Source organism: Poecile atricapillus, chromosome 4 (genome assembly GCF_030490865.1).
Source record: "Poecile atricapillus isolate bPoeAtr1 chromosome 4, bPoeAtr1.hap1, whole genome shotgun sequence".
Taxonomy (NCBI): Eukaryota; Metazoa; Chordata; class Aves; order Passeriformes; family Paridae; genus Poecile; species Poecile atricapillus.
This window is the reverse complement of record NC_081252.1, coordinates 64,366,853-64,391,259: the sequence shown is the minus strand read 5'-3', so window position 1 is coordinate 64,391,259 and position 24,407 is coordinate 64,366,853. Positions and strand designations below refer to the sequence as shown.

At 35.9% G+C, this 24,407-nt stretch overlaps 2 protein-coding genes across 5 annotated transcripts in view; both read left to right on the top strand.

The window, feature by feature from the left end:
* JAKMIP1 (janus kinase and microtubule interacting protein 1) overlaps positions 1–24,407 on the top strand; it is an 87,563-nt gene that overhangs the window by 25,394 nt on the left and 37,762 nt on the right. For all 4 annotated transcript variants that reach the window (XM_058837416.1, XM_058837414.1, XM_058837413.1 and 1 more), the window contains 8 exons: positions 3,533–3,742; positions 4,390–4,509; positions 6,267–6,413; positions 6,984–7,124; positions 10,237–10,296; positions 18,002–18,130; positions 19,355–19,483; positions 21,358–21,441. In XM_058837416.1, the coding sequence (XP_058693399.1) occupies positions 3,533–3,742; positions 4,390–4,509; positions 6,267–6,413; positions 6,984–7,124; positions 10,237–10,296; positions 18,002–18,130; positions 19,355–19,483; positions 21,358–21,441 (1,020 nt within the window). The remainder of the gene's footprint in view (positions 1–3,532; positions 3,743–4,389; positions 4,510–6,266; positions 6,414–6,983; positions 7,125–10,236; positions 10,297–18,001; positions 18,131–19,354; positions 19,484–21,357; positions 21,442–24,407) is intronic.
* LOC131578565 (uncharacterized) lies at positions 12,286–14,218 on the top strand. Its single transcript, XM_058837417.1, has one exon. It carries the CDS (start codon positions 13,908–13,910, stop codon positions 14,085–14,087), a length of 180 nt encoding a protein of 59 aa, XP_058693400.1. The 5' UTR covers positions 12,286–13,907; the 3' UTR covers positions 14,088–14,218.

Sequence of the window (24,407 nt, the reverse complement as noted above, 5' to 3'; positions counted from 1 at the left end):
ACACTTGGAAGGAATTTCTGGGCTTATGCATTTGATTTATACAATATGTGTGATCCCAATGCATGATTGGGATGTCATTGTGCTAAATTTGTTGGAAGAAAAGATGGTATCTATCCTCTGTATCTTGTTGAGAGGTCTCAAATGAGTTGCAGAGCAGGCAAGAATCTGTGGAAGCAGTGGTGGGAGTTAGTGCACACAGGTTCCAGTTGTCACATGTTGGTCCTTCAAGGACAGTGCCATGGTAGAAAACATGAAAACACTTCTTAATCCGATCTGCTGAAGGGCTTCTGTGCCTGAAAGCTTTCTTATCAACTCTGTCACTTAGTCTAATAAAAAATACTCCGACTCTCCAAGGCCATGTAGATTCTTAGACAGTCTTGGCTACAACATTGTTGCTTCCACAACATGTGCTTGATTAAAATAGCAAGCAACAGGGAAGCTGGATTAATCCATTTTGATTTTCATTTGCCTAATGGAAGATATGCAGATAGGCTTCTCCCCACTAAAATAGAGATCATAATACCTATGTCTAAAATACATACCTAATCCATATCTAATTACATCAGTTGGCTGGCCTTTATGCTGCCAACTTTTTTTTCCTTCATGTAACAAACTGTGGCTCCAGTGGTTCTCCAGTGGAACAGAACTGACATGGAGACTTTGTCTGAGCTTTTACAACTATGAGAATATATAATACTAGGCTAAACTAAAGTTTTTTTCTATGGCAGCTTATGTTCAGTTTAAACCTAAACCATCTCTCTCTTTTTCCTAGTTCTGTGACTCCTCTGTCATTGCCTCCTGGGCCCCTGACATACCATCTCTTCCACATGGAACTCAGGGAGGTTGCATTGCTGTAAAATAATTATTTTCCCTTTTTTTCCACTCTGGACCAATTTGTACTCTCTCTTAAGAAAACAGTGAAGGCTGAAAAAGATATTAAGTCTTAGGATCAGATTGCAGCAGATGTAGGAAAATGGAGACATTAACTAGGTTGATGCAGTTCCATTGAATGAATAAAGGGTGCAATCATCCCCTTGAAGAGAGCACAATTGTACTGACCCCCATGCTTCTGATGCACAATTTGGAGGCATTCTTGGTGCAGTTCTAATCATCTTTACCAATTTGTGGTAAGTTAGTTGCTTACAAATTCTTTGTTCTGGTGGTCTGTGCAGATGAAAACTACGTGCTGTTGCAGTGTTCTGTGTATTTGTGTGTGTGTGTGCACGTTTACATGAGTATGAGGTTCTCTAGTGCATACCTGTAACTTAAAATGGAAACCCAAAATAAAAAAAGGATCTGCAGTCATTGCTATTTTATTATATCGGTGTTTCAAAGACTTTTATGCTTGACTTAAACATGGGACATTTGTTGTTTTCTGAAAAATTCACCACATGTAGATTTTTGTGGTAGGAAAAAGAGTAGTAGGAAAAGCTGAGGAGAATTATGGTTTGCCTTAGCCCTCACCTCAAAGCCATGCTTTTTCATGGCATTTCTTTCTAATTTGTGTGAGCCTGTGTGCTTTGATCAATGGAAGCATGAGAGTAGGGTGTCATGGGTGTGACTGCACTGGTCACATCTGTTCCAAAGGATCACTTCTGTGTCAGTTCAAGTAGCAGACATACCAATATTGTTGCTTTCCTTTTTTCTTGCAACTTAAAGCCTATGTCATTGCATTTGCCATTAAGCTGTGAGAGCAGGAAGAGTACAAAATATGCTTCTAATTGAGTACCTTGAATTAGGGCTGTGTATGTAAGTTTGGGTCTTACTGAATGTGTTCCTGCCTGGGCAAATTCCTGTGTCAGTTACATGAATGTTCAGTGTGAACACCTGTGTAATTGAAAGCAAAACTGTCCACAGTATTTAGTTACATGACATTTTTTCCCTGATAGACCAATGTGCCTGACAGACAGCATTCAGTAAATGAGGCAGCTGCTTAATTTTTGTCATTGTTGTTCACTGCACCGTCCCTCTGAAATCCTGCATGTTGCAAATTCTTCTATTAATAAAAATGGCATTCTTTTCCTGCAAGGCCTTTTTTGGCATACTTGGAATTCTCACAAATGCAAGTTGACATACTGGGAAGTATTTTTTAAATTTACTGTATAAGGAGTTGGGACACAGCAACTTTTCTAAATCAGAGAAGAAATCTCCATCAGAACCAATATTTGTCAGTTCCAGTTAGAACTTCAGACTAGTCTAGACCAGCTTATTCACTTCAAATCTGACCTTTTTATCTTTGATCATGGTTCAGCCAAGCCATCTCCTGCCAGTCAGGTTCTGTACACAAACTAATTTCATGTGCTTTGTAGGCTATGAAAGGATTAAGACAAGAATCCTGAAGAAGCAAATTGCATCTGATCATGTAATCTCATTGTGTTAATCCTGTAAATCACTTTGATTGAACTATAAATTACTTCTGGTATGTCTTTTTTTTCTTTTCCTTCTTTTTTCTTTTGGTGTAACTTGACATAAAGGACTTCTGTGGATGTAGGACTATAATAAACAACAAACGTGTGATTTAACCAGTTCATTATTTTATTTTCCAAATAAGATTATAATACTCTTACTTACAAAATTCCATGCATTCGTGTTTGCCAGGAAAACAGTTTTGTAAACTGGAGGAGATACAGAAGAGTTCCAATATATTGTTAATGGTTAATGTTCTTGTTAAGAAATCTGTTTCTATAGTAACTGCTGCAGATTGTCACTTCCTCTAGCATTTGGAATAGTACCAAAGTGAATTTAACACTGATGCTGTGAGGGACAAATCCTATGAGAGCTGCAGTAGATCAGTGTGAGCAATGTGCTTTATTTGGTATGGAGATGTGTGAACACACAGTTCAGTAACCAGAGAGGGTGTTTAAGAACTGTTTCTTCCTGCCCTTTGTTCTAATGGTCTCTGTGCACTTACTTTTTTCCTTCAACACAAAGACTAGTTCTCATTCAAATCTTACAACAAGGGCGCATAAAATACATAGGTATGCTTAAGATTTTAAGTTTAAATATTGTGCATGTATATGCTACTAATTTTAAATGTCTGTGAAGAGATTCACCACACGTGATATTCACTAATAAAGAGGGACTCAACATGGGGCAAATGTGTGTGGCTCAAGTTCTGAAACAAAGCCCAGGTGAGTTTTAAAGGGTGTGTTTGTCTTATCTTGTACTAGTTGTGTTTCTTCACTGAAACATAGTGAAGGCAGATTTTTCTTCTCCATATAGAAGTGTGTATCCTCAGATGAAGTGGATATTTTCAGTGGCTATGTATTCTGTTTCACTGTATATTTGCATCTGGTTTTGTTTGTTTGTTTGTTTGGACTAAGAAAACTCTTCATCAAGTGAAGGCTGAACCTTTTTTAAGAATAGAGAAAAAGACTACAAAGGAGATATATTTTCTTTTTGGCAACCACAGTTTCAGTGCTGGTGCAATTCTGAAAGACACAGAACTTTGTTTTTGCAAATTTGTGTATTTTCATGCAGTGAGCACTTGGGGATGTTACAGAAACTTCATTCATGCATTATTTCTTTACAGATGGACGAGATAAAAGGCAAAGACAGGGTGATTCTGGCTCTGGAGAAGGACCTTGGTGTCCAGGCAGGCCATACACAGAAACTGCTCCTTCAGAAAGAAGCTTTGGATGAACAGCTTGTCCAAGTGAAGGAGGCAGAGCGATACCACAGCAGTCCTAAGAGGGAGCTTCCCGCGGGAGTAGGAGATATCAGCGAACTGATGGGAAGTCCGGTAAGAAAACGGTGTTTTCTCTGAAGTCCAGCTCTGGATAACTCCCTGGGTGTTTACATTGGTTTTGTGGTTACCACTAGGACCAATTAATAGTAAATGGCCTTGTGCTGCACTGTGCTGTTTTACTGAAGATTTAAAAACTCCTTGGACCTCTTAAATTGCAAAGAATATTGAGAAATATGTGGATATAGAACTTCTAGAATTTATACTGTGATCTTGAACTGTGAACCTCAGTATTTTCTCACTATTTCATTACTTTAGGAATATTTTAACTATTAAAAATAGGTACTATACTTCTCAAAAACTGAGCAATGTGATTTCCATCGATGTCCTTCACACTAGAACTATTTTAGCTGAGAGTAAAAAAATCTGGTGAGAAGTCACCTGATATATATGAAATATTTACCTAGCTAGTTGCTTTTCTAATTGTTTCAGAAGATGCTTTTCATGAAGCATTTTCCCAGGATGTTATTATTTAGTGTTTCAGTTGATTCTAGTAAGTTTTCTAGACACTGATGTAAGAGTATGTTCTAAATTGACACAATACACTTGCTAAGCCATGATATTAAACTGTACACAGTAAGTTTGTACAGTAAGTACATTTTACAAAAAGTAATTGTATAAATCTGTATGTTTTTAATGTAAAGGAGCAGCATCTGGATGAACGAGATGTGCGGAGATTTCAGTTAAAAATCGCTGAACTGAATGCTGTAATAAGAAAGCTGGAAGACAGAAATACTCTCCTAGCAGATGAAAGAAATGAACTGGTAAATTAATTAGTAATAACACAGATGGTGACTGGGGAGGGCATCTTTATGGCAAAAGATTGAACGTTGGAAAGTCAGTGTTATAAATAATTTACAAATTAGTCCTGGTTGGCCTCAGTCAATTATATCTAAATATAACAGAGATTTCTATAGAAATTAATCTTCTGACCATAGAACACATGGGTGGAATCTTTCCTGTTCCCCAAAAGTAAAAATTCACAAATTTGCTTTGTGGTCATAGTAATCAAATTAACTAGGATATTGCCTGTAGCAGAGTGTAATGATGTGTAAAACATGCATAATCCATGCACTTAAATTGCTGTATTCATCCTTCTGAAATTTGTTTTTGTGATAAGCTTGTGCTAGCTAGCAGTTAAAAAAGCTTTCTTGTGCTAGTGCTGAAAAATCTGCCATTTCTCAAGGGAAGTCTCTTAAGTAGGTGAAATTATCCTAGGAGAAGGATAGTAACTTACACAAGAAAGGATATGACATGAATTTTAAGAATGAATTTTATTAGCCTTTATCACTACTTAATTGCTTGTACTGAGGTTAGTGGTAAAACTCCCATTGACTGCAATGGGAGATGAGTTTCACAACAGGAATTTTTACACATGTCCTTTAATGCTCTAATTCTAGTAGCAGTATAAAAGAATTTTCATTCTAAAAGATGGAACCTGTATATCTGATTCTAAAATTATGCTGAGGGCTGAAGTGGTGCTGTGTTTCAGCCCTATAGATGAGTGAGACATTGATGTCTTTGTGAAACATTGACATCTTCCTCCTTGTTAATCCTTTCTGTGGGCCTAAATAATTCAAAACATCCCTGAAAAATGCTGAAGTATTGTAATGTATCCTTCAGTGTCCCTCTAGATGGAGGGCATGTATGACTCAGTCAAGTGCTCTTCTTGGTTCTAGATTCAGTGGCATAAGAAGTGTATTTTGAAAGAGGTCTAGAGCAGGTTTTATATTATGAGACAGTAGTACACATAACATCAGTAGTATCAGTAAGGCCATGTGATTGAGCACTGTGAAAAGTAATTTTCTCAAGAATGAAACAGAAAACCAAATACTCAGTGAGTTTATCTCAGGAAAAAAAATATTATCTCTTTCTCCTTTCCACATAAAACTCAGCAAATTTAAAATCTTTTGACGGAGAAAAATAGGTATTTTTTTCCAAACAAAACAGCTAATGGAGTGAAAACAGTGAAATATTGAATACACACTGCAAGGAAGAACAGTAATTTGCTTCACATAATTGTATAACATCATAAAACCACAGGAGCAAAATTGAGCAGCTTGAAAATGTCAGCAGAATGCTGAGATTGAATCTCTGCCCTCTGGCTGACTTTCTCTTTTCTCTAATTATGCATTAGGTAAAGGGTTTTTTAAAATTGAGGAGGAAAAGTGTCCTACTCTTAAGGGATAGCTAAATTGGTGAAAACAACTTGTCTAGAGACCTAGTTGGTCACAAGAAGCTTATAGATATTGAGATTAGTTTATAAGGAAATCACTATGGATATTCATAAGTGTTTGCCAAGTGATCAGATTTAGTGTTTTGGCAGACAACACAAAAATGTTACATCTTACTTGTTTGGACTGCTGTAGTTCTTAGTTCAGTAAGATGGTTTATGTTGGGTGCCATTTAGCAGAAGAGCTAAGTTTCTGAATCAAGAAAGGCAAGTGAAAGCACACCTGGTTTTTCTTTCCTTCAGAGGTAAACTAAAGCACAGCTAACTTCGTTCCTTTGCCATTTGCAGTTGAAACGTTCTCGGGAGACAGAAAGTCAGCTGAAGCCTTTGGTAGAAAAAAATAAGAGGATGAGCAAAAAAAATGATGACATGTTACAATGTATCCAGAGAATGGAAGAGAAAATAAAAAATTTATCGAGGGAAAATGTAGAACTGGTAAGTAACCATCTCTGGTAAGTAATCATCTCCGACGTCATGTTATGAGAACACATTGCACACAATCACTTTGAGGTGGAAGTGCGTGTGAGGCTTTTATTCTAACACAAACAGATCAATCTCCACGGTGGGATGGTGCAACTGTCAAATCCAGACAATATAGCTGAATACTCATATTCTAAATTCAGAGTGGCATGTGCTTTGTGTTGTATCAATTCACACTGATTAAGGGAAAGGAGCACAGATAGATAAAACATTTTTGCAGGCTGTAAAAAGCTATGACTAAAAATCAGCTTTAATAAATACTGCCTTTATGATTAGAAGTTAGAGCTAAATTTGAGTGCATGCACTATGCTAATTCTTTGATTCTGTTTTATAATATCTTATATGAAAGATTAACACAGAGGCATATAGAATGTGAGGGGTTTATTTTTGAAAGAGGCCTTGTGTTCTGGTGGAGTATGCACTGATGGCTTCAAATAATTCTTGGTTGCTACATCACACATGAGAATTTTTCTCCTGTTGGAGCAAGACACTTTAAAACATTCTTTTTGTTTTCTATTTCTGTAGAAAGAAAAGTTATCTGCACAACCAGCACTGAAGAGGCACACATCTCTGAATGATCTCAGCAGCACACGAGAGGAACAAGAAATTGAATTCCTTAGACTGCAAGTCAAAGAACAACAGCATGTTATTGATGATCTCACAGTGGTAATGTTTATGACTGGTATACACATGTGCATGCACACACATCTATAGGCAAGCTAACTGTTTGAGAGGAATGTTTTAAATCCAGTTGTAGTAGTGATACAGAAATAGTTCTTTGGTGTCAAAGGGTTTTTGTTTTTTCTCAGGTAGCGAATGAATTTTTTTGGAATGTGTATGAATCTTTGTATTAAAAATATTTACCTATTATGAACTGCTTGTGAAGAAAGGAGCATCATCAGCCCACTGACCTTACTTACAAAACTGGCTGTCAACAAATGAGGAACTTAAGTAAAGGAGACTTTCCAAAACTTAATGACTAAAATGTGTTGGATGCAAACCCAAGCACTCCCCTGATCTAGGAGTTCTCCTAAAAGAAAGAAACCTGGTGGTGTTAATTTCCCCTGGCTAAGCATCTCTAGCTGAGCTGGCCATACAAACTGTATTTTATACAGATGGGGAGAGCTCTGTGTGGTTCATCAAACCAAAGGTAGCAGCATGGTTTAGGATTAGAGTTGCACAGCTGCTGCCCTCTGAGTCTGAAGGCTTCTGAAGGTGATGCTCATAGATGTTCTCAGTGTTTGATCAGGAACCCTTCAAGTTGTGTTTGATGAGGAATCTTTCAAGTTGTGTTAGAGGTGTCTGGTGCTATTTAGTGCAATTTGTGATAAACCTTCCTGGTGCTGGCAGAAATTACACATAATTTCTGAGAGCCCTTGCCATTCTGGAGCAGCATCTGGAGCTCGGGCAGACTCAGACATCTCAAGTGGCACTACTGACTGCTACAAAATGATAAAAAGAGTTTAAGAGCCTTCTGTCTAAATAGAAAATGAAACAATTGGACACATCATTGAAAATAAAAATAGAAGCACCAAACAGGAAAAACAAGAAGGTGTGTCATGGTGCTATGTGGAGCATTGTCTCAGTTCCTGGCAGTTCCTCTGAGATTTTGACCCAGGATTTTTCCCTGAAATCAGTGCCAAAGTTCAATATCTATGTGCAGTGTCACAAGCAGTAGGATGTTGCTCAGATGCTATGATGTAGGGTCTGGTCCACAGAGCGATGCTGCTTTAGCTTCCAGATAAAACTGCATAGACAGGGATGGTGATATGACATTAGATGTGCTGGATATGGCAAAAACAGCCTCACTTATATTTCAGTCCAAAGTGGGTGTGAAAGGACTCTCTTTTACTGTCTCAGCTAGTGATATGAGGAAATATATTGTATTCTGACTTTGGTCAAATAATACTAACTTGTGTTTAGTGTGAAAGTAAAATAAATAAATATTTTAAAATACTGTTTCATTTTTGCTTTGTTTCCTATTTACAGATACTATTCCACTTGCAGAAATTAATTAATTTTTTTGACTAGGAAACTTTGGTTCCAGTACAAACTAATTGAGCCTTTGCCTTTGATGTGAATGCAGTGGAATTCTGCGCACTGTTGCTTTTGAGCTCTCTTTTCTGGCCCAAACCACACCTCTACTCTACAGACTGAAAATGTATCATAGTTATCAAGAATGGCCCAAATGTCCCATATCTGATTAATATAAAAATCATCAGCTTAACTCCAGCTGAGACCAGTATGATACACGGAAATAAGAACATTAGTCTTAGGCAGTAGGGTTGTCTGAACTGATTAACAGCGTCATCTGTAGGGTATCTTTGATGCTGTTGAAAGCTTGTCAAGATGACTTCTCTCACAACAATGGTGTTCTGGTCAAATCTTAAAAGGAAAGCTGTCAAGGTAAACTCAGATGACTGCAAAAGATGCTAGTGGTTTTTAATTGGAATTATTATTGTTCTAGTAGCTCAATTTATGTCGAGGCAGTAAATTAAGCAGTCTTCTTACAAACAAGATTAGAAACAGGAAGGACTTGGATTTTGGAAGTGTTTGTTCATTCTGCACTGCATTTGTTTGGACACTTGCTTGGGAGGCAGAATACCCCACTTAAAGCTGGAACTGTGCCTTAAGTGAGGATCTGAGAAGACAGCACTCTTCTTTAACAGTATAAAATTCAACTGTCTGTTTTTCTAAGCTGAAAATATTACATTATTCTGCAGCTTGAAGTACCTGCACCATTGTACCTTGGCAGTCATTACTTTTCCTTATTTTTCAAACCACATGTATTCAAGGTGCTGTGTAAGATGTTGTACTTCTCTCAGTTATTTTGCATTTTCCAAAACTTATTTCCTGGAACAATGTGCTGATAAATAATTTTATTGTGATTTCTACTGTGAGCTTCCTATTTTACCAGTTTCTGAACTGAAAGCAAAGCAAATAACTGAATAGAATAATACCATGCAGTGAGCAATAACTACTAAAGAAGCACTTGGAACTGCAATCTGTCTTTTAAAAATAGAGGTGCTACAAAGATACAGAGCTAAGGAAAGAATCAGAAAAAAGCAAGAAGACAGAGCACCTGCCTCCTGTGTTGTTGGGTTTTTTTTTGCTTGCTCCTTCGCATTTTTTTACCTTCTCTTCCTTCTCTTCTCCTTTGGAATTTAAGGCAGTATTCTTGGATTTAGATGAACATAAATCTTGCATTTCCAGTCATGACCTCCTCATGTTATGGCATAGTTTATTGTGATCTTGCACCAAAGCCGGAGTAGAAAAAAAGACAGCGGCTAAGTTGACAGACTGAGAGTGCCTTTGGATTTGAGACTTTTGCCCGACAAGGATAAGTCAGATGTAACACTGTATCAGAATATGTCTGATATAATGACTTTTAATTACTAAGACTGGACTAATTTTTGGCTACCGACCTGTTTCTTCAGGATGGTTGAACGCTGGAGTGACACTCTGAATTCTGTTTCCATAGTGAGCTTCTTGGTAAAAGAGTCAGAAGAACTGTCAGAAATCTGTACTCAGTATTTAACAAAGCCTTTTCTTGCCAACTTCCCATCAAATGCGTGAAGTACATGGCTGAAGGTTTGTTTGCTAAAGGCATAAAGCTGCAGTACAGTGTGGTGTAACATGGTGTTATTCAAAAGGATAAAGACATCGTGTTAGCTTTACCAGAGGCTTAAAGAAAATGTTAATGATATTTCACTGTGTTAGACATATCTAAGTATAGTTTTAAAACAAACCCATACCAAAATGTTCTCTTTCCTTCTAGGAAAGAGAACGGTTATTGCGGTCTAAAAAACAGAGGAGGAAAAGTCTGAAGCCTCCAAAGGTGAGCAAACCTTCGGTTTTTCATGCATTTCTGTTGCTGTGAACAACACCTCTTTCAAATACTGCCTGAATTTAAAGCTCTGCTTAATGAGAAAAATCCATATAATTCTTCTGCTTAGTCTGGTGAATGCTTCATTTTTTAGGGTAATTCAAAAGTTTCTTCACACAAGTGATGTTGTTTCGGGGTTTGTTTTAAATAAAATATAAAATTACACTTTTAGCCACTGTAACCTAAATATTCAAGTGGCTTGAGGCATAATGATTTAGTGGTTTGAAACAACTACAATTACAAAAGACAAATATTCAGTCTGTTTTTAAGAACATACCCCCTTTAAACTTTTTGTACCAACGTAGAGCTAAATCATAATTAAAGAGTGATTCATGCTGGGAATGTTGATGAAATAATATTTCTGTATGTGATATATAAGTAGTAAGACAATTCCAACTGTTATGCTCTAATAACTTTTCTGCTCTAGAATACAAAGTTCAAGACAAAAATTCAGATTGTAAAATCAGAAAAGTTTTGCTTCAGAAAGTACCTGTAAAGTTCCTTGTAACGTGCTTAAAGTAATTTGCTGAATAATGTTTTTTGTGAAGTTAAACATTATCAGCCTGGAGCATGTGTGTGGGAGGTGGGAAATAGAGTAAGAGGGAAAAAATGGAAATGAAGAGTGGAGATATCATTAGCATCTGTATGATAGCTTAAGATATATTCTGTCATAAATGGGTGCCTTGTGCCAGTGTGTTCTGCATAGTCTATTCCTGGTAACCTCCAGGGGGTACATTTTTATGGTTCTGCACTCTAATGCATATATTCTGAAAAAAATTGTCCTTTGGGACTCTATTTATCTGGTAATTTCTTCAAATTCTGTTTCTAATAATGATATGTCTTTTACATAGGGAAAAAAGAAAAAATCAGAAGTAACAATAGATCCTGTCAAATATATTTACAGCAAGTGTAAACCATTCTTTCTTGATGCAGTATAACTGGAAATTTGTGTTTTGAGACCAATTTTAAAAACGGAATGCAATAGTAAATATATATATGTATGTAACTTATACTGTACTTTTTATAGTTCTCTCTAATATATTAGCCTTTATCTGTCTGTAAGTCAAATGTGTAAGGTCATTTGCTAAATTGTGAAATAGTGAAACAAAAGTAGTTAAGTCAATTTTTAGGTGTTGGTAACTGGTGATGAGAATTTCTGTAGGCTGAAAACTTCAATAAATATGCATTTATTTCTTGAAAGTGCTCTGTGTTAGTAGAACTTCAGCTGACGTAGTCTCTGTACCTTTCCTGTTTTGTCTTGAGCAACCTGATGCTTTTCTGGTCCTTCTTCTTTTCCTTATTAACCAAAGCTGGAGTTGATAAACATGAGGATTGGAGAGAATGGGCATGATACCATTAAAAATTTTGTGGTAATGCTATTCTTTGTTTGCTAAGAGTGCTATAATATGGGGAATCCTGCAGAGTATACTGCAAGAATTGTATGCATATGGGCAGCAGAGTTAGTAGGGGTGTGCTTCTTATTTAGGGTATGATAGGTATATCAGAAAAAACAAATTAATCAGTACCAGATATTTCTGCTACAGATTATTCCATCCCCTGTCCATTAGCTCTTCAATGGCTGTAGTTACCATCTGAAATTCTATGTGATGCTGTCTCCTGAAAGGAAAAGCAGGACTATAAAACATAAACAGGTGAAAAAGGAGACAGTTGTAAGAGAAAATTGAATGGGATTATATGTACTGTAGTAGTTACACCATATATAGACACTAGTTAATAGAGTTAATAGATAGTTTATATATCGCTGTATTTAAACTTTCTAAATGAGCTAATTCCTTAAGCAGTGAAAGAAGTAATCAATAATACTAGTGTGTCATTACCTTCCAGTGGATAAACCTGTAGAATATTCACATTTATATGCAGTGCTGACTCGCAGTTTAACCATGGTTGGTTACTTCAAAATTGTTGTTAACTTCAAAAATCCAGTCCTGGCATATGGGCTGATTTCCTTCCAGGCCACCTGTGTGGTCCTGTGAGGATCAAAATCCTCAAAGGTAGCTGTGTTTCCCAGATTTCCAACAGTTTTCAATTTAAACAATCTATGTGCAAAGTAGTGGCTATGTGCTTACTCAGATGAGTTGGGATTTTACTATCTTCATCATCTCTGTTTTTACAGCTTGTATCAGGAACCCAGAAAATTGTAGCATTTATTTAACCGAGTGTTGCAAATGTTGGTTAGATGTCAGTAATGGACATGAGATACAGACATCTTGCTCTGGACAAAGTGGCAACATTAAGTGGTTGGAAGTAGATATCTAAATAGGACATACAAGTTTTGTCCTAAAATTGCCTGTTTTTCTCCACAGACTATAAAGACAACTAAGATGAGTTGTTTTTTGTATAGACATGCACAGCATAAGTGTATTTCTGGCTATTATCTGTGCAAGATTTTTTCCTCATACAGATGATATAGCCTGTATGGAATAGTAGTGAAATTATGTGTTAACCTGTCATAACCAAACATTCAGAAAAAGAAATTACTGATCTAAGTCTTTGGCTTTGCTTTCCTAAGGTTTGTTAAATGTAAAATTAGCATTAACACAGTGAATTAACAAGTTTGACTGGTGGAGTTGTATCTATTTCCAAATGTGTCCCAAATGTGACAGAGTGAAGGAGGAAATAAAACATGAGAATGAGATTTCATGGAAGTGGTCAGATAAGCTCATTCTGGAAGATACAGAATGATTCCTTTTTTTGTTCTAATAACCAGGAACTTGGTACACAGGGTGAAGATGTACACTCATCTGTTGCAGATTTTCCTAAATGGGTGCTTTTAGACTCCAGCTTCCTTCATTCCTGGGATGGTCTGACTGCAGAGAGTCCGTGGTTGTTTTCTAATGAGTCTCTGGTTCTCTAATGAGACTGTGGTTTGTTTTCTAATGAGTATTTTCCTGGCAGTTGTTTGTCTTATCTGGAACAGAATCCTTGGAACGCCTTTCTCCATCTTTGAGACGTCTTGTGTGAATGACCTGCCAGTAGCCTTCACAGCCCTGAACATCAGTTCAGCTGAGAAGCTTTTGAAAATGTTGTATTTTTTGGTTTTGCAATTAGATATCAGTGTTATTTCTGGAGCTCTGTAGGCGCACTAGGTTACTGTTGCTACTGTAGCTTTCACTGAGTACTCTTTTAATTCCCAAGGAGCATAGGGGAGTCAATGGAATGATGCCAGCAACTGGTTTGGGCTCCCTGAGGAAAGAAGCAGCAAAGTGGGATGAGCTTTATAACCTCTGTGCTTGCAAGGTCTTCAGAGGAGAGAAGTAGTGACTCTATATAGTCAGTTACCTGATTTTTAACAAGGTGCTTTTTAAAGATTTTTTTTTCTTTCAGTTTTTGTTGTTAAATAACCAGGAAACTTCAGAAGCAGTATTTTTAATATTTTGTTTATTTTTGACATGTGGAATGGATGATGGATAGAGTCATTAATTTGAAAGTAAGACATTTACCCAGCTTATTTGGTAGCTGCAGGACGCTACGGATTTTGCCTTTTTTAAAACTTTAATAAATGAACTGTGTTTGCAGTAGTGGAAAGTCTGCACACTGGTGTGATGGCGTTCATCTTTCTTGTTTTATATTTTTCTTTCTTTCTCTGCCTCTGTGCTTTGGTGTGCCTTTATTTTTCTGGCTGCCAAGAAATGACATATAAGCATGAAGGTAAGAAGTTACTGATGAGCACATCTGATTGCATTACAAGGAAATATACCTTGGATCATTTTCATCATGTTTGATTAAGTCCCTTAAAATGAGATATTTAAATGTAAAGTGAAACTACTTTAGCAACAGAGAATTCAGATTATATTGAAATCTGCATATAATATAGTTTATGTGTCACTATTGATTTATAGTACTCTAAACTTTGATGTTTACTGAGCACCATACTTCAGTAGAAGCATTAATACTTGAGTTATAAAGACCTAATGCATAATTTTACTTTAAAATTATGTGAAAACATCACTATAAATCCACATGAAAAATACTTGCTATTAAATGCATGGCAGTAGTCAGGAAATGAGAATTCAAATCAGAATTTTTCAGCAATTTACATGACTATTTTCTCAGTTAAGAAGTTGTGATTAAGAAATAAGAAATGCACAACCAAGTATAATGGAATCTCTAACTTGTTAATTGAGAATGTTCCCATTTTTAAAAAAAGTTTGAATGAAACTTGAATAAACATAGTTTATATAGTTACAAAAGTCCAGTGAGTGTTGTGCATTTCTGTGTGCTTTTCAGAAACCATTGTGGTTCAGCTTTTGAGCCATGTGTGGAATCTCCCTTGGAGTTGATCTATTTATTGATGACTCACGTGTCTTTCTTTTGAGTATTTTTTTTTTTTTTCTCTCTTTACAGCTGTTCCCTTGTGAATTAATTTGTTTGGTTTTGCTGTGAATTAGTTTTTGTAGTTGGTTGTTTCAGGTACTAGATGACAACAGTAAAACTGGCTATTTTGTAATTATGTCATGAGGCGACTTACACATGTGGAGTTAATGTACAATAATTAAATAACTTATCTCTTGCTATGGAATGTATCTGCTTAAAAAAATTATAAATATACAGCATTTCTAAAGAGGAAGGAGTCTTGAAAATAAATAGTAACATCTAACTCCAAATATTACAGGCAGTCATTATAGCACTTAATAGTTTTAGACTTTAAACTCTTCTTTAAGTGACGGGTTTTTTTAGTGTGATGGGAAGTACTAATCTTTTTTTCAGAATTCCCTCACATCTAATAATCAAGTGGTTTCTTTATTGATATATGCATATTTTTCTTCCCTACTTTTGCTACAAGTGAGATGTTTAAATGCAGGTAGTATTTTCACAATAATGGCATTGCTTTAAGTATTTTCTCCTGTCTATATACCCTTATTTAAAATCAAAATCGCTGTTGTTTTGCTAATTTAGTTTAATTTCTTGAAATGGGTGGGTGTATGCATGCAGGGTTAAAGGAAGACAAGTATTTTGCCTGAGTTACCTAAAAGTGACTGTACAGCAGAGATGTAGCGAAAAAATCCGATAGGTATGGTAGGTTTTATTGTCACTTCCAAGCTGCTGCTGACCCTTGTGGTACTGTGACCTCTGTGCCATATGATAAATTGGAAATTTGTTCTCCATCTTTTAGAAGATGCCAGCCTTTTCAAGGTTGAGACTTGACACTGTTTACCTGCCACCATCTTCTTTACCTCCATAAACCGTACCTTCTTGTTTATGAAACTGTATCTGCAGATCAGTTTGGAGTCAGGAAAGTGAGTTGAGCTGGCTACTCAGCTTGTGAATTTGTCTTCCTTACAACTTGTAGTAGCACCATTTCTTTAGCTCTATTTTCAACTTCTAATATTTATTTGTAGTATTATTGTTACATATGTAAGTATACATATGTACAGTACAGTATGTAAGCTGCAACAGGTATTCAGTGGGGGAGAAAAGCTTGATGAGCCATCTCCCAAGGACTAACCAGCCCTTGTTTTCTGTGGTAAACCTTTGTACTTATGAAAGAGAAGTCTGAAATGCTTGTAATTCAATTGTGAGTAAATACATTAGCTTTCTGGATATGTCTTTGTATTTTTAGAATAGAGCTTAAACCTATTCCTTGTGTCCTTTGTTTTGTTAAGTAGGGCAGAAAGGTGAACTGGTGAATACTGGAAAAGGATTAAATTATCCCAGGGAGCTGTTTGTCTTAAGCACCCAAAACATAGCTCTGCCTGGTAAAAAATCGTAGTGCTTCCTGAAGAAGTGAGGAAAGAGTAATGTCTTTCCATCCCTGTAGCACTATAACTGTGATATTATGAGTTCACAAAGTAGTGGCCTAGTAGTTTGCAAAAGGAAAGTTGTTTCTCAAGGTTGTTCAGAAGCTCTTTGCCTTTTGTGCTGCATCATATTTATGTGCACAAATGTGGATAAACATAGTCTGTTTGGAAAAGATACGGCTTTTTGAGTTCTGAAAGAAAAATCTTCAGTACTGTTTTGAAGGGCTCATCTTAAGTAAAGCAGTTGTATGATTGAGGACATGACCTTGGAGCTGTCTTTGGCAGTTTGAGTGGAATTAGCTGTACTGTGAAACTATTATGGACTTGTTAAGCTTGTGAGTGCTGAGGTTGTGACCTGGCTGGCCGTGGTGACCAGGTCTGCAGACTGTAAATGGAATACCTGGTGTCATGCATGCAGGCAAAAAGTCACACCTAAAAGCTTGATTTTTTGGTACTCCTTAAATCAAAACAGAGTGTTTTGACTGCTGATGAGAGCTGTGCTGAACCAAAAGAATGTAGTGAGCACTATGGGGCTTTGTGGGAAAGAGAAGACCATACTTATATAAATATACTAGAAAAATCTGGAAGGTTAAGTAAGTCTGGAAAACTGCAGGGAAAGGTAAATCTTTGGAAATCATCCTGAGACAGGGCATTATTGTCAAAACCTTTTCAGTATCTTGAATTAAAATGATAGATTACAATTCCACTCAGGTGATTTGGCTTTGCTGAAATGTAGGATTCATGATGTTTGGAATTAATAACAACTGAAACTTTTTTAATCCTTACAGTTATTTTAATGAACCAGCTATTATCTTCTTATAGACAACCTCTGATAGATATTTGAAAAAACCACAAACAGCAAACTGTGACATCAAGATTTGTGCTTCAGTATTAAGCAGTGGCAAAGCATATAGAGATCTTGATCTTCTTAGAGCCACCTCTCTCCACTACCTGCTCTGTCTAGGCTGCTTCATAACCTGAGTCCATTTTGCAGCAACACCCTCTAAAAAAATATTCTCAGTTTTCTTCCTTCTCTGAAATTGTGTTGGATTATGAAAATACTTGTGTGGTCTAAGAAGTTATGCTTTCTATTTATTAATAACAGTTAAAAACCTCTTTTTTTCTAGTTAACAGTTGAATTTCCGTGGAAATTTGCTGCTTTCTATGACTATGTTTATATAAAAAAATCACATTTTTCACTACTGATATTGTACTCATTTCCACTAGATACTATTTTTCTCCAATTTTCTATAAGCAAGCATTTAATTGATAATGTTGAGTAAAATTTTTTAAATCTGCAGTGCAATGCTGCTTTTCCCTAGATATGTCTTTCTGATTAGACATAGTATTGAGCAAACTTTTGGGGAAAAAAATAAAAAAAAGAGAATGATGATATTGAAAACATAATTGGTTAGCATTAATTTTTACTTTTAAGTAGTGTTTTTCAAAATAGGTTTTTCTTTTCTTTTTGCAATTAGTATGAGCACTTAAATTTGTTCTGCATTGGTCTCCAAAATACCTTTTTTCCCTTGTGGTTGCAAATCTTTTATGTTGCATTGTACTGGCTTACTTTCTTCTGAATAGATACTGGATTTGTCTGCTGTGAATCTTGTAAGGACTTGTGTGATTTTAGTAATTAGGTGTTACAGTTTTGCTAAAGCATTTTTCTTTTGGTATTTACCTCATCTCTGTTCTATTTCCAGTTCTGTTCTTGAGGTTCTTCCACAAGTGACATTGAACAAGTAACTTACTTAATCAGAGAACAAGAGTTTGCACTGGAACCTTTCTTTCTTCTTAAATACTAAAGCAATCATTAGAGAAGACCTTGGTCACTGCCTACTGGGTCATTGGGGCTTTTCATCTGTTTTGCTAGTAACTAAAAAAACCTAATTTTTCAGAGGCATGTTGTGGAGACATTTTTTGGATTTGATGAAGAATCTGTCGATTCAGAAACTTCTTCTGTAACTTCATACAACACAGATAAAACGGACAGGACACCAGCAACACCAGAAGAAGATTTGGAGGATGTAAGTGGTAACTGATTCATTCTTCTTTCTACTTCTTGAAGTATAAATACAAACTCTCAGCTATCGTACCACATGAACTGTGAAAGATTTGGAAGAGAATTCCTTTGGGTTTTTTTCAAGTCTGGTAACATACTCACTTTGCAATAAAATTAATAAAATAATACTCTGCCTGATAGATTTGGCAGATATTGGACTGAGAAATATTTTTTTTTCCTCAAAATCTTTCTTATTAGTCAAAAGAAAATGAATAGGCACATTGCTTTGCCAAAAGTCAATACTTACTAGACAATAGTTTGCTTTTCAACCTTATAATTTATTTGACTGTTTTGATACAATCGGGATTTTCTTTCTTTGCTCACAATACTCAGAGAGGCCTTTGCAATTCATGAAGGCTTAAATGATCATAGGTAGTAAATACCCAGTGACATGTTTTGTCCCAGCTCTGTGATATACAGTGCTGCTGGCCTACTTTGGAAGATCGCATGCGTGAGCACAAAGCACGAATTAGATGCTCTTTTTCATCTTTCTTTCTTGTTCACTAACTTCTGCCTAATACTTCTCAGTCAGGAGAAGCTTCCTTTTTTCCTAGGTTTAATATCTAATAATATTATAATCTCTTTTCCTTAGAACTCAAGTTCCCGGAGCAAAAATTAATTAAAGCGAAGGACATTTCTTGTCCTCAGCTGTACAGGAAAGACCTTATAAGTATTAAAGTTAGTGGCTAAAAGCTCAAGGAAAATAAAGACTTTGAAAATATTTCATAATAAAAGAAGAAGTTTAAGAAAATACCTTGTGGTTTTTGAGATATAACTTCTGTGTCAGTGAGATTTACCCTGGCATTGTATAGAAAAAGTGTAAGGAGGGAAGGATGGACTGCATGAAAAATAGAACAAATACCTTCTGAGGCCCCAGTGGCTCTGGAGTTGCTGAAGACAGTGTTTCACAAAATTCTGTCCTCTCATCTTTCCCAGACAGTTTTCCCATTTCTGTACATTGCTGTCTCACATGGCAACTCACACTGTCCTTATATTGTGGTAGACGCAGTTACTCTTCATCCCTCCTTCCTTTCGTTTCCACTTGTTTCAGGATTTTATACCTTTATTAAACTTTGAGACTGAGTATGAGTTGTGTTGTTTGTTATATTTGCAAATCTGTCTTCTATACAGACAAACCCATTATTATATATATTTATACAAACCCACTTTTTTCCTCCTCTTCATTAAGAGCACACCTAAAGAAGAAGCTGAACTCAGGTTTTGCCAGCTAACAAGAGAGTATCAAGCTTTGCAGAGAGCATATGCATTACTCCAAGAACAAGTTGGTGGAACCCTGGATGCAGAGAGAGAAGCAAGGGTAATTTCTAAACTGAAATTCTTTTAACTCTGAAATAATAGAAAAAGCTGAAACAATTTGTGATAGCAGGAGGTATCTTTGCAGGTCAGTGAAATGCAAAGCCCAATGTTTTTGAGGATTAGAGGGTATCATAAGTAAGGTGATAATTTAGATACATCTGGTGCAATCAGAGCAAAGAGGTCATTATACTTTATTCTAGCATGTGTAATATATTAAAGATTTCTGTGCTATGAGAATGATAACCCATTTGAACCTGCAGTTTGGATAGTGACATGATGGATTTTAAATGAGTCACAGGATAGGGTACTGGTTGTAACTTGGCTTTTACAAGTACTTAGGTACTTCCATCATATGACTATATTAAAAATCTGACCCAAATCTAAATCAAAAATCTGACCCAAATATTGGTTCTGGCTCACTGGAAAGCAGTTTTGCACAACAGGAAGGGGGTGCTCCTCAGGATACCAAGTTGAACATGAGTTTCCAGTTAAAAAAACCCTGACCTTCTTTCCTCTACAACTTCCCCAAACCCCAAAAATGAAGAAACATATTAAATACTGGGAATTACTACATTTTACTGCCTTGCTACATGTGGCCTTTACTGTAGTGTGCCACTGCAGTGTGTTGCTAAGAATGCAGAAGGACAGTGATTTTAATGTGTTTATAAACTACTGGTGGGAAAGTACTCAACCACCCTACACTTATTTTTTATTTTTTTCCTGTGAAATACAGTTCTTAAAATAGTAGAATTACTGTTTTATGGCTTCATTTGTTAAGATAAAAACAAAAGCCTTACAAAAGCCTAGTCAGTTTTGACACTCTCTTTTTAAGTAGGACACTTAGCCAAAGAAAGCTATGAAGACTTTGAAGATCACTTCTCAAGATAGAATTAGGATGGGGGGCATAACTCCATCTACTATTAAAAAAGGATTTCAGGGGCAGTCATCTATTTGCCACTTATGAAGGGACATTATATATTTTCTCTGCCTTCATGGGCTTTTTAAAATTTTATTTTGCAGGCATTTACAGATTGTACTTTTTGTAGACTTGGAAATTGTTGCTATTTCTTTTTAATGGCAATTTGGTTTTTTTGGCACATCCCTGCAAATCCGTCTCTTGAATGAGTCAGAAAGTAGCTTTTTGCATGGTTTATTTTGGTGGGATGAACATTTCCTATTACTTTTAGATGAGGCTTAAGGTAAGCAAGGACCCAAAAATGTGGAAGAAAATCCCTGTAGGAATATTTAAGCTGCTTGGGTGGGAAAGTACCTGAAGTAGAGTGGAAAAAACACTTGTAGGAGCTCAAGGAGCTTCAGTGGCTGAGGGTCTCCAGAAACATACTTTGTTTTATATCCTGTTCTGTTTAGTACCTTGTATGATCCAGTCCCCTTTAGGGCATCACTGGACTTAGGGGGTAATACCCACTGTTGTGTAGGGGTGAGTCTAATAATCGTGTAAATGAGGAAACTGACCAGTATATGGTCTTTATGGGATATGTAAATTGGTTTTGGTCAATATATTTCATTTACCTAAAGGCCTTTTTCAGTACTTAATGAAATTCTCTTTCTCCCTTGTCCCTTTTTTTCCCAATTGCCTTAAGTTACTAAAGCTTATGAATAGATTCTTGGAGCTCTTTCATTTCTACATTTATTTTTTCTTCCCCTAGTAAGAACTTTGGCACTGAATATGGGATGGTAACATCTTTTTAAGCTAGGAAAGAAAAATCTTATTAAACTGACAGCTTCAAATATTTTCTAACACTAACACAAAACCAACTACTGTAAAGAAAAACATTAAAAGCTGATGAGACAGCCCGTAAGTAGTAGAAAATATATTTACTTTTGATTTATCCCTCTCTCCCTCCTACCTCCCAGACTCGTGAACAGCTGCAAGCTGATCTTCTCAGGTGTCAGGCAAAAATTGAGGACCTGGAGAAAGCTCTAATCGAGAAAGGACAGGTAAAAGGCTCTATTAATGTCCTCTACCACATCATGTTCTCCGTTGCGTGCAGTGGTGCCCTTGCCATCTTCGTTGCTTACTGGTGTGTTGGTGTGAATGGTGCAGCTTAATTGCTACTGCAGCATTAGAATGCTTAAATAAAGGAAAGGATTTTGCAGTCTAAGAAAATGTCATTACAGACACATTTTCTGACACATAATACCCTAAAGCATTGTGTCAAAATAACCACGTGTACATGCACATTCTGTTCCCGTTGTCATTTGGTGAAGGGCTTTCTCTTTTCCATTTTGTTAGTATTTCTTATAAATTCTAATAAAATAAATATTCTATATTTCTACTGGGGAATATTTTTTATATGTACCAGAGAAAAATTTTTTAAAAACCCAGACACACTAGAGTTATGAACACTGAGCCTGTCAGGTTACTGGAAGCTACTCGTGGTGTTGCTCTCCTGGGTTTAAAGTCTCAGAGGGCCCAGTTGCTTTCAGAATCCCAAACCATCACACAAAGTAAAGTCAGGCCTTATGCTTCAGTATATATAATATATGTAAATACTCACCAAAGATGTGTCTACTGATGCATATTTAATATTGTCTAGGGCCCTCAGGAAGTCTGATTAAGAGTTATGAGCATGCATTTGCAAGTTGTTCAGTTGTGTGACTGTTAGAATACACAGTAGAAATTGGGGAGATATTATTTTATGCTTTATTGTTTCAAATAAGAGTTTAAGTTTGCAGGTAGCTTATAGTAATAAGATAGAGCTAGCTATAGATATGCATTTCAAAGACTGATGATCCTGTAGCAGTTAACACAACCTACATATAATGCTAAATGAATGATAACACTATTTTTATGGTTTATTCTTTGTCAGAAAAAATTTATGTAATATTCTGTATCAATACAAAGGTTTGGGGACCATATTCAAGTTAAGGACAAAAAGAATTTATGCTAGCTTCCACACAAATTGCAATTTGCATAGTGAAATTCATGTAAATACAACAGTACTAAAAATTGAGAATATGTTATCAATTTAAAAATGATGGCCCACTGAACTTGTGGAAGAATAAATGAAACCAAAGACCTCTCAAGCATCTACTGCTGCTGTTTTGGTTTGTTGATGAGAAAGATGTTGTGGGCTAATTGCTGTGTAGTTGAAAACATTAACAAGATTGTTGACTGTACAGTGTATAAGTATTTTCTATGTAAATAAGATAAATTAATTTGGATACCCATGTAAGGAATTACTTCTGTGATTTTTCTGCAAGAGCATTATGTCAAAAAGATATATCTGGAAATTAGAGTTTAATGAGTTGTCACTTTGAGATTCAGAACCACGCTTTCAACTTTGTATCTCTTAATAATCCTGAGAAGGTGAACAGGGATGTGACAAGGAGCACTGTGATGTTGTTTCTAGTGGGCTGATTTGTACACTCAGCATTAGCTTTCCACAGAGGAGATCACAATGTCTTCCTGGGAGCTCTAGCACCTGCTTGGTTTGCCTGACCTGTTAGTGTTTACAGTCAACAAAATAAATGGTTGTGATGATAAACTGAATTCTTTGTGCACTATGTGATTTTTTAAAAAAATATTTTATTATTACTTTGTCATTTAGATGGTCATGGTATTGGTGATGATTTAATAATAATTGTGGAATGTTCATTCTGGGAGCCAGCCCCTAAAATGTGTTCGTAAAGGAAATAATAAATCTAAAGATCAAAGATCCAAGTGTATTATTCCAGAAAATTTCCTAAAGTAAATTTCAGAGCATGAGATTAGAAGCTTATTGTTAAAAAATTATGTGAATCTTGGTTTATAATAATTTATGTGTAATTTCAAAGTAACTGTCAATGGCTTTTGTTAATCTCTCTTCTGGCGGGACCTGTCAGTATTCCCCCAGAAGTAACACGAAACTAATAATCCATTTGTGCATGGTACATTGAGGTGCATGCATAAGAAATTTTATATTATTGAAGAAATTCTTAAAACATATTAATAATGGTAAATAATAAATCTAAAAGTATTGGAGTATGCAATGTGCCAAATGGATAAATGCTCAACTGTCTCAGTGATCTGGTGTGTAAATACAATTCTGCTGGGGTTCAGGTTTTCTCAGAAAGTGTAGTTCCATCAAGAAAGATGCAGAAATTTATTATCAATAGAGCAGATTGATCTGTTTTTTCCACTTGTGTGAACTGGAGTAGTTGAAGCTGCAGGTCTGATAAAGCTGTTGAACCTTACCATGTTGGTACATTTATCATATCCATGCACTGGGATATCCACCCTAAGTCTGTGCAAGCTTCATTCCTTCAGCTTAGTAAAATGCTACTTAGATACTAAACTGGATACCAGATTTTATTTTCAACATTTCTTTCATTTGCCTCAAAAATTCTTGACAAGTGTAATGCCTTTCAGTACTAAGTATTTTATTCTTATAATATCACAACCATGAAGAGCTTATTTATTAAATGAAATGCATTTTTTTGTATGAGTGGAAAAAGGGAGAGAGAACAGTATGGTATGAAATTGTAGTACACAGTAAGTAGACAAACTAAATGTTTAAAAAATTGCTAATTTGACTGAATGTAATATCATAATACTTCAGATTGACATTTCAAGGATATTTGATGGGCTGAGATAGCCAGATTTCACTGATTCCTTGAGCAACATCAGTGTGCAAATATCTTCCTGAAAAAGAACGTATTGTCCTTAATACTTTAATAAAGTCATGATCTTAAATAAATCATCCCTTGAACCTAGAAGATAATTTGATCTAGAGTTAATATGGCATATTAAGTGTTGGATATAGTTTTAATAAACTTTTTAGAGCAAAATGAGCAAGGTTATGTAAATAGTTTTCTCTACAGGAGAAACAAGAGCAAGTTTGGCTGTTACAGTCCATTAAATCTGAATGTTCAGCTACTGCTGGCCATGAGTTTTTGTAGCTTGGTTGTTTAACGGGATGTTT